General features: G+C 61.2%; 1 protein-coding gene across 1 annotated transcript; it reads left to right on the top strand.

The window, feature by feature from the left end:
* Positions 1-246: 246 nt before the first annotated feature.
* On the top strand, positions 247-8,807 carry DACT2 (dishevelled binding antagonist of beta catenin 2). Its single transcript, XM_039880917.1, has 4 exons — positions 247-483; positions 5,051-5,183; positions 5,565-5,828; positions 6,773-8,807. The coding sequence occupies exons 1-4, from the start codon at positions 247-249 to the stop codon at positions 8,383-8,385; spliced, it is 2,247 nt and encodes a 748-aa protein (XP_039736851.1). The 3' UTR covers positions 8,386-8,807.
* The last annotated feature ends 910 nt before the right edge of the window (positions 8,808-9,717 follow it).

Genomic DNA, 9,717 nt, shown 5'->3' with positions numbered 1-9,717 from the left:
CCTTCCCCCTCTCCCGCGGGGCTCCTGCTTCCCCTCTGGTCCCCGGTCCCCGGGGGCGCGGGGCTCAGCCGCCGGGGCGGGCCGAGGGGCGGCCGCCGTGACCTCGAGGCGTGCGCAGACACCGCCCCCCGCGGTCATCGATAGGTGCCACCCCACCTCGGCGACCTGCGGGCCGGGGCGGGGCGGGGAGAGGCGGCGCAGGAGGCCGCGCGCTGGGCCGGGCGCCGCTGGGGAGGCCGGGGCGGGATGTGGGCGCCGGGCGGGCCGCCGGGGCCCGCGGGCTGGGACCGCCGCCGGGTGGGCGCCCGTCTGCGCGCGGCGCTCGCGGGGCTGCACGAGCTGCAGGGGCTGCGCGCCAGGCAGCAGGCGCGCGTGCGGGGCGCCCTGGCCATGCAGCCCCCGCCCGCGCCCGCCGCGCCCCGCGGCCCCCGCGCCCGCGAGCAGCGACTGGAGGCGGCGCTGGCGGCGCTGCAGGAGCAGCTGGTGAGGAGGGCGCGCGGGGCGCGGGGCGTGGGGCGCGCGGGGCGCGGGTGGGCGGGGCGGCTGAGCGGGGCCGGGGTGAGGGGGGCGCCCTTCGGGGTTTCGGTTCCAAACGAGTGGGGCGCGGAGGCCCGAGGCGCCGGGGCGCCCCCGCGTCCCGAAGGCAGCAGGGGGACCCACACCCCAGCCCCGCCGCCGCCCGCGCACACAGACGAGCGTGTGTTCCTGCGGGTTTGAGTCTCGGGGCGGTCCTGGCCCTGAATCGCTTTCCTCGGTGGCGCTGCTGGGGCCACATCAGATCCCGGGACCAGCTTCCCCTGCTGTCGGTTCGGGACCCTGGTGCCGGCGCACCCCCAGCGGTCCGCAGGGGCGAATGGGGTCGCATCTTTGTAGCGAAATGTTGGGCAGAGCGGCAGGAAACGGCCCCCGAGCCGTGGAAAGCGGTGCCTCCTCTGCCGTCCCAGCAGCAGCGGGGCTGCGGCCCGGGCCGGCCTCACCCTCCCGTGTCCCCTCTGCGGGGCCCGTGCGTTTTCACAGCGCTGGGGACGCGGGACAATGTCTGTCCGGCATTAATCTGCTGTGTGCTCTCATGTCGTGTGATGGAAACAACCCCAGAGAGATGTTGCCGTTTTGCAGTATTTTAAGGAATAAAAAGGCTGTGTAGAAAGATGTCTGCTTGCTGGGTTAACGCCACTACTCTAAGTGGAATTTGTTTAAATTCAATGGGTTCAAATCCACTCTGTTCAAAAGTTGCTGTGTTTACGAAGTAGCTGGGGTGCGGCTTCAGCGTGGCTCCCCGGGGAGCAGGCTGGTTAACTGCTGGGAAGCGGAGCAGGGAGGCCCCTGGCACCTTCCCATGCAGCAAAGGCCACCCTAACTCCCCGCGGCTCCTGTGATTCAGCCGCTGTGACCCAGGCAAGGAGCTGGCCCGAGTGGAACCTCGCAGGTGGTTTTTACCCGCCCGCTCGTCACGTCGGGGTGGCAGGCTCACAGCACGTTTGCACCCAGACACGGCCAACGCGTCCCCTGAGCACACCATGGCCCACAAGGACCTTGAGGTGCATAGCAGCAGGGGCGAGGCCGCGGGCTGCGTGACTCCTCCCGACTCATCCGCCAAGGCCCTTGGAGCAGAGTTGATGATTAACTTGGCTTCAGAAACGCAGATCAGACCTGTTGCTCTCAGCCTCTAATTACCGACCAGCCTTCTGGAGAGGAAGATCAAACAGGCTCTTTTGTTTAATTTTTTTTTTTTTAATGTGGGGACCAGAAGGAACACGCAGACTTTGTCTTGAAACTTTGTTCTTGGAACGGATTACGCGATCAAAAGAAGAATTGAATGTGTGTGACATCAGCTCAGCACTTAACACTTCACATTCTTCTTACAGGGAAGAATTCAGGGGCGATCCTATGCAGCTGCGCCGTCAGTGACCCCGTTAGCCCAGCGCCCCACCCCGCGTCCACCTGGACACGGGTCGCCGTTCAGGTGTGAGGACAGGGAGCACGTTTATCTGACCCTCAGCACCTTGTCCTGTGGGAGTTCCCAAGAGAGAATGGCTGGAGCACCTCTGGAGCCCAGCATGTGTCACGTTCACACTTACCATGTTAATTGCTGTGTCTGAAAACACAGAAGCGCGCACAGTAGGTGCTCAGTCGGTGTCTGATAAATAAATGAGCAACTTTTAGGCTGTAATAGGGAAAACGATTTCCATATTTATCATCCCTCCGTTCCAGACTTCCGAGCTAATGAAGCCCATGACCTCTGACCAATGGGTTACCGTCTGGCCAGCCCCTGGCTCCCCTGCTTTGTCCTCCAGGCAGATTTGGCATTCCCACAGAGTGGCCACCGTCCCCGGTTTTGTATGCGGCCGCGTGCCCAGCAGCACCAATGTAGAAAGACCCGGATGCCCAAAGGAGTCTGGGAGCCCCAACCCTGCCAGGAAGGGCTGTGGTGTCGGCTGGGCAGTGCCCTTGGGTGGGAGGTGGACACAGACTCTGAGGACCTGGCAGTGAGATCTCCTCCTAAAGAATTCCCGGCAGTTGACTTGGCTGGTCGTGACTTGTCCTGCAGTGGCAGTGGGCGGCAGTTCCCTCTCGCTGGCAGTCCACAGTCAACGCTGCAGGCCGAGCTGGGCCTGACTGCGGCTGCGGACACAGTGTCTGGGTTTGCAAACGCTTGCTTCATGAACTTGGGGGAGGGAGCTAGCCCAAGGTCACCAATGAAGGTGAGGCACCTGCAGGTCGCCGAGGGTCTCTGTCTCTAGGAGGCCGATCCGGGCCCCAGGCCTCTGCTGCTGGCCGATGGCCGTCTCTCCAGGTGAGGGAGGGACGCTGACCCGGCCGCAGGGCGCGGGCGACAGCCACGGAATCCAGGCGTGAATGTTCCCTATGCGCGGCCTCAGCTTTCGAGGACGGGGCGGTGTCTTCCAGGCTCTCTGTTCTCGGGGCGGTGGGGCATTTTTCACTCTTGTCCTCCGAGTTTGCCACGCAGCTTTGAGGAGGCTGGACAGCTGAATTAGACGGGCCAAAAGGCAAAGCAAGGGGAAGGCAGCTCCCTCTCCTATGGTGGAAAAGCCGGCCTTGCAGGGAAGGGACCAGGGGCCCGACCGTCTGCCCCACCGGGCGCTGCCTGCTGGGCCCGGGTGGAGCCAGAACCCCGTGCCCACCTAATTCTCTCAGAAAAGGCAGAAATCATTGTCGCCTACAGAAACCTCTTGGCCTGAGCCCTCATATTACTGAAATCACCGAAGTACGTTTCCTGAGCCCCATGATTTGGGGTTTAGGGGCTTCTTCATTTCCTATATAAAGATTTAAGGCACAGTTAATCATTTTCTTAAACAGGATGAACTGCATAATTACATTTGTTAATTATTTTCCTTAAACTTAATTGTTAATCAAACAAGAAATATATGCAGTGGACTTTGAAAACAGGGTGAGGGTTTATCATTGAAGCAAGGAAATGAGCATGGATTGAACGTTCAGTGCTAGTGTGTCACACGTGTACTTGTGTACGTATTCTGAGCACTATCCACACGTGTATCACGTTATATAACACATGCATGCATATGTTTATTATATATGTGTTATATGTTATGTGATATACGCACATATGGATCATATGTTTATTATATAGTATATACATACATGTGTTCTATGTATATTGCATAATAAGGAACATATATGTTGTATGCTATATAATACATACATGTGTGTTATATAATATGCACATGTGTATTATAAGCATATTAAATAATGACACACATGCATTGTATGTATATTGCATGATAAATATACACACGAGTTACATGCATGTTATGCAACATATACACATGTACTGTGTGTGTTGCGTAACATGCCAATATGTGTTATTTCTGTTACATATTGCATTCATGTGTGTATTATGTGGCATGCACATGTGTATTATATGTGTGTAGTATAACATGTGCAAATGTGTATTGTGTATGTGTTATATGGCATTCACACATGTATAATGCATGTATTATATGACATTGCACATGTGTGCTATATATGGATTCTGTGACACATGCAGTTATTGTATGTATTGTGTAACATACAGACACATGTTATTGTGTATTATATGACATGCACATGTGCATTGTGTGCCATATAACATTACACGTATGTGCTGTATCTGCGTTCTATGGCACATACGGTTATTGTGCATATTCTATAGTGTGCACATGTGTGTTCTATGTTATATGACACATTACATGCATGTGCGGTATATGTGTTCTATGACACACAGGGTTATTGCGTGTGTTATATAATGTGCAGGTGTATGTTATTGTGTGTGCTGTATAACATGTGCTGTGTATGTGTCACATGACACATGTGCGCAGTTACGTGTGTGGGTGATGCCCACCATCGCCCATCTGCGGCTGGGAGGCTGAGGTCTGGGGAAGGCGGGGAACATTAGGGCAGAGCTGAGATGGGACCTCGGACCCACGGGCGTCCTCGGGCGGGTGTTCAGGCTGCGTCTCGTCCAGGCGGAGCTGGCGCGTTCCTGCCTCCCCTTCCCTGATGCCCTACACAACCTGTAACGGCCCAGTGCGGAGGGGGCTACAGACATGCAGAAGGGTCTTTTCTCTCCCGGGGACTTCCCTATCCCTTGAAGTCAAAGGCCAGCTTCCCCCGACCCCAGGTGCGTGGACCAGGAGGAGGATGTGGCCGCACGGGCACCAAACGCAAGGGCCGTCACGCACGGCACGGGAAAGTGCGTCCTAACGTAGAACTGAAAACCGACAGCGGTTGAAGACGCCGTCGCCCTCCAAGGGAGGTGTTCGTTGTTGCACGCTCTGGACCTTTATGAAAAATGCCTAACCGGAAATCGCTGATTGAAAACAACAAAGTCTGCAATCGGAAAAGAAACCCATTCGGGGCGGGAGGAGTCAGCAGACTTTCCTTCCCGCGTGCAGAGCCGGGAACTGCTTCTGGGGATGCCGGGGGCTGGGGGCTGCCGGCCGAGAGCCGCAGGGGTCTGCGTGTGTGCACGCGGAAACCACCGAGTTCAGCTCCTGTTCCTGAAACACCTGCTCGTTCTCGCCCCTCTTAGAACCGGTTAAGACGCCAGGACGTCGGGCTGAAAACCCACCTGGACCAGCTGGACCAGCGCATCAGTGAGCTGCAGCTGGACGTGTGCGGGACGTCCGCCGGGGCCCAGGACAGTGACAGCCGGCCCAGCTCAGGTGCACATGCACACACATATTACATCACACAGATACACACCACACACTCACACCACACAGCACGCACACACACACATGCATGCACACGTTACACCACACAGATACACATGTACTCACACACATGTTACACCACATAGATAATACACATATTCACACACACACTCACGCAGACACAGCACACATTACACACACTCACATACACATTATACCACACAGATACACGCCACACACTCACACAGACGCAGCACATGCACAGACATACCGCTCACACACCGCACACAGACACACAGGTACACGTGCTCACTCACATAGCACATGCACGCACTGACACACCTGCACACAGCTCACACGCACATACCGACCATTTATCTGCCCGTCCAGGTTTCTACGAGCTGAGCGATGGTGGCTCCTGCTCCCTGTCCGCCTCCTGCGCGTCTGTGTGCAGTGACCGTCTGTCCTCGTCCCTGGGCGCTTTGCTCCCCGCCTCCCCCAACTCCAAGACCAGCACGGGGGACTGCCGGCCCTGGTCTGCCGACGAGACCACCGTGTGTGGAGCCCCTGTGCCCTCGTGGGAACCGCGGGCCACTGAGGAGGGCTCAGGCCGGCGGCTGCAGGCCACATTCCGGCCCAGGCCTGTGTCCACAGGTAGAGGGGGCCGGGGAGGGCGGGCAGTGCCATCCTGGCTGTGGGGACAGCTGTGGGGTGGGGCACGGACCCCCAGGTCCCATCCAGGCGGTGGGGACACTGAGCGCAGTAGGACACCTCCCAGCGGTGCCAGCACCAACCCCGCGGGCACTGCTCCGAACACCTGCAGGTGCTTTTGGTGCGGGGTGGAGGCAGGAGTCTCACGCCCACCCGCGTTCGTCAGAGCAGGGCTGCTGTGATAAAGTCTTTGTCTCATTATTTAAAATTAGCATCTGGAGGTTTTCTAGAATGTGCTTCCAGACCCTCATGCTGCCCGACCACGTCATCCGTGTGGGCGGGCACCGTGCCAATGGGCCCCGGACAGGTCGCTTTATAGGGGGACACCCCCAGGCTCCAGTAGACCTCATGTTCCCCTGGACAGGTGGCTTTACGGGGGGCTCCCCCCAGGCCCCGGTGGACCTCATGTTCCCTTGGGCTGTCTGTCAAGGAACAACGTCATCTCCAGATGTGTTTTATTTCCAGCACAAGACCCGGGAGTGGAGTAAGAATTAGAATTATAGGAATTAGCGGTGCCTGCTCGGTCTTCGCCCAGCGAGCGACCTCGAGACGTCCCGTGCCCTCGGGGAGGGACTGTCCCCGGCTGCGGGCAGATGCCGTCTTTCTGGGCGGCCTGCAAATCGCCCCTGAGTGAGGCCTCTAACGAGTACAGCTCAGTCTGGGATTTATCTGCTAAGACCGAGAAGATAGGGATTTGAAGACCAGCCTGAGAGGGGAACGTGGGGACCCCTGATGGGATGGCGGGCACCCCCGGCCCCGGGGTGACGTCTGGCCACACACTGGCCGGTCGTGGGCGGTCTCCTCCTCCGTGGGGCGTCCGCGAGGCGGAGCAGGCCTGCGTGGACGCTGCCCTCACTCACACGCTCGTTCATTTTTCTCATTCTCAGGTGATCTGGACAGAGTCCTCCCAGCGGAGGCGGGGCCGCAGAACGCCAGCGCAGACCCCAAGGCCACTTCCTTTCTGTGCCGCGGGATGGACCTCGCACCCCACAGGATGGACCCCAAGTGCCAGCGGGACCTGGCGTGCGGGGGCGGCAGGGAGGCGGACCCCTACCCCAGCCCGCTGCACGCCGTGGCTCCGCAGACCCCTCTCTTTGCTCTGACTAGGGAGACCCCGAAGAGCGACGGCCACGCGCCCCCGAGCAAGCCCCTTCCCCGCACCTCAGGTCCGAGCTCCATCCGGACCGGACCGGTCCTTGAGGCGGGCCCCGCTGGAGCCTACATAGACCGGCTGCTGAGACTGCGGGGCCGGGGGGAGCCCCCGAGGGGCAGTGCAGACGAGCAGCGTCCCTCAGGATGGGAGGCGGCCCCGTCCCAGGGCGCAGAGAGCAACAGTCACCCCAAGAAGCTGATCTGTGCCCCAGGAGCAGACGTGGGAGGCGTGGCTCTGAGGAGGGGCCTCGGCGGGGACGGCCTGGAACGGCAGGCATCCGTACCCCTGGCAGGCGCCCTGCACCCCAGCAGCCTTCCAGGACAGCGACACAAGCCCCCCGGTGGCCGCGTCTGTGTGGGGGCCGCTGCAGGCCCCCCTCCAGCTCCCGGCTCGCAGGCTCAGCAGCCAGGTCCCGACGGCCAGGAGGGCAGTGCCAGGCGGCCCCCGGTCAGGCAGGGCCCGGCTCTGGCTCCAGGGCGCTGTGCCCACCCCCACCCTGCTGCCGGCAGAGCTTCCCCACCAAGGCCGAAAACGGGCCCCACAGTGACAAAAGCTGTAAGGGGCGGGAGGGGGCCCGGGGACAAGGCCCCGAGGCGGGGGCGGCAGCCACACTGGGACGCGCTCCTTGCCCCCTGGCTCCCCCCCGCATGGGGGGCCAGGCCCAGGAGGCCCCCCGCCCTGGCCTGGGAGGCGCCCGGCCGGTCCTGCTCCGAGTCCAGCCTCTACCCTGTGTCCTTCCTCGTCCCCCTGCAGCTGGCCCACCAAGCGGGTCCCCGGGCGCCGGCCTTGCTGCCCCCGGAAGCAGCCCCTCCCGGGGCGGCCGGCGGTGAGGCCCGGAGAAAGCAGCGCAGGTGGCAGTCGTCCCTGGAGATCTCGGCCTGCGCCCGCCCGGCCGCTGCCCAGGGCCCTGGCCTGGGGCCCCCGAGGCCGGCAGCCTGGCAAGGGGCTGGCCCGCGGCCTGCGTGCCCCCGAGCCAGGCCCAGGCCGCCCCGCCCGCCCGCCCCAGCCAGGAGCGAGCCTGGTGGCTCCCAGCACTCAGCGGCCGAGTGCGCCTCCCTGCTCCACTCCGCTGTCACCGAGACCAGCGAGGACGAGGCCAGTGACTACACCGCCAACCGCTTCGGGGACGGGGAGTCCAGTGGCAGTGACGTGGGAGCCGGTGTTGGGGGCAGTGGGGGCTGCCCGGCCCGGCCTCGGGCGCACCCCCATCGGCCTGCACACGCCCCGGCCAGCGCCAGGCCGGCCCTGCCCCCGAGCCTGCTGTACCACGTCAAGGCCTCCCGGGCGCTGAAGAGGAAGATCCGCAGGTTCCAGCCGGCGGCCCTCAAGGTCATGACCACGGTGTGAGCCCGGCCCAGGGAGCGGCCCGCGGTCTGGGAGGAGCCGCCCTCCTGGGAAAGCGGGTGACGGCGCATGCCAGGCACGGGGGCCCTCCCAGGGCCAGAACCGGGACTGGACTCATCCACTGTGTGGCACGCGGACATGGGTTTGCGTGCCAGGCGGCCAGCCGCCTCGTGAGCGGAGGTGACGGGGCCCGCACCACGGAGACGGCCACAGGAAGCCCCGACATGCCGCCCGGCCACCTCTCTGCTGCTTGTCAGCCTCCGCCAGGCGGCCGTCTCTCCAGGCTCCCCGGCGTCTGCGTCCACGTCTGGTGGCTGCTCACTGTCCCTGCCCCCCGTCCTCAAAACTTTCCTCCCCAAGGACTCTCTTTGTCAGGGATGGCTGGGGACCGTGCTCTGGAAATGGGGTGTGAATGTGATCCCTGCGTTGACCCCTAGACGTGAATAAACATGCAGGTTACACCGCAGAAAGCATGAACAGCTCTTTCTCTCTCCCATCCCTCCTGGTGGGGCCCTGCTGGGCGCATAGTAGGTGTCCGGCAAACACGTAGTAGGTGTCCGGCAAACCCTCATTCCCCGCATCACGTGGAGCTTTCACCCCGGGTGGGAAAACGCAGCTCACACGAGCACAGTCCAGACGCGTTCAATATCCTTAAGTTGAGAAAATAACTTTTTTTCATATTTATTTGTCAAAGAAAATGTCTGTGGGCTTTTCGAGGGGAGACACGGTGTTTTCAGAGAAGCTGCCTGCTGAGCCTCGCAGTGTTCTCAGGTCAGGGGCAGCTCCTCCCCGAGACTCCGCTTCCCCAAAGCGGGTGGAGGGCTGGGGGTCGTGACCCTGGGCCGGGGGGTTCCGGGTCCCTCACCTCTGCCCGTGGGAAAACATGACGGCGGGAACTCCCGAGGGAAAACTAAGACAACCAGACGCAATACTAGCAGGTTTACGCCAGGCAGAGGCCCATGGAGCCAGCGGCTGCGGGAATCCGTTTAAGGAGACGAACCTCTCAGAGGCCGTTTACACTGCTCTAGGGCAAGGACCAAAGACGTGACCCGTGCGGGCGAGACACAGGTTTCTGAGCGTGAGCAGCCTGGCCGCTTCCCCAGAATCCTCGGAAACGCAACCATTTCACAGGCCTCCAGCCGCCCGAAGCGCCGGTGGCCCCGAGCATCTGCAGACCCCTCCCTGGTCTGTGGGGTCCGCGGACTCCCCCTCCCATGCTCTGTGGGGTCTGCCTGCCAGCAGCCTACGTTCTTTTAAAACCCACATCGCTATTTAAAGAAATAATTCAAAGCCACTGTGAGGAGTTTCACTGTAAACGGTGTCACACAGGACGGC

The sequence above is a fragment of the Pteropus medius genome, unplaced genomic scaffold, assembly GCF_902729225.1.
Source record: "Pteropus medius unplaced genomic scaffold, Ma_sr-lr_union100, whole genome shotgun sequence".
NCBI lineage: Eukaryota > Metazoa > Chordata > Mammalia > Chiroptera > Pteropodidae > Pteropus > Pteropus medius.
This window is presented reverse-complemented; position numbering and strand designations above follow the sequence as displayed.

Excerpts from the sequence above, each read along its gene's own strand:
- DACT2 (XM_039880917.1), top strand. The coding sequence starts at position 247 with ATGTGGGCGCCGGGCGGGCCGCCGGGGCCCGCGGGCTGGGACCGCCGC. Across the intron at positions 5,184-5,564 it reads TGACAGCCGGCCCAGCTCAG|GTTTCTACGAGCTGAGCGAT; the intron begins GTGCACATGCAC and ends CTGCCCGTCCAG. Across the intron at positions 5,829-6,772 it reads GCCCAGGCCTGTGTCCACAG|GTGATCTGGACAGAGTCCTC; the intron begins GTAGAGGGGGCC and ends TCTCATTCTCAG.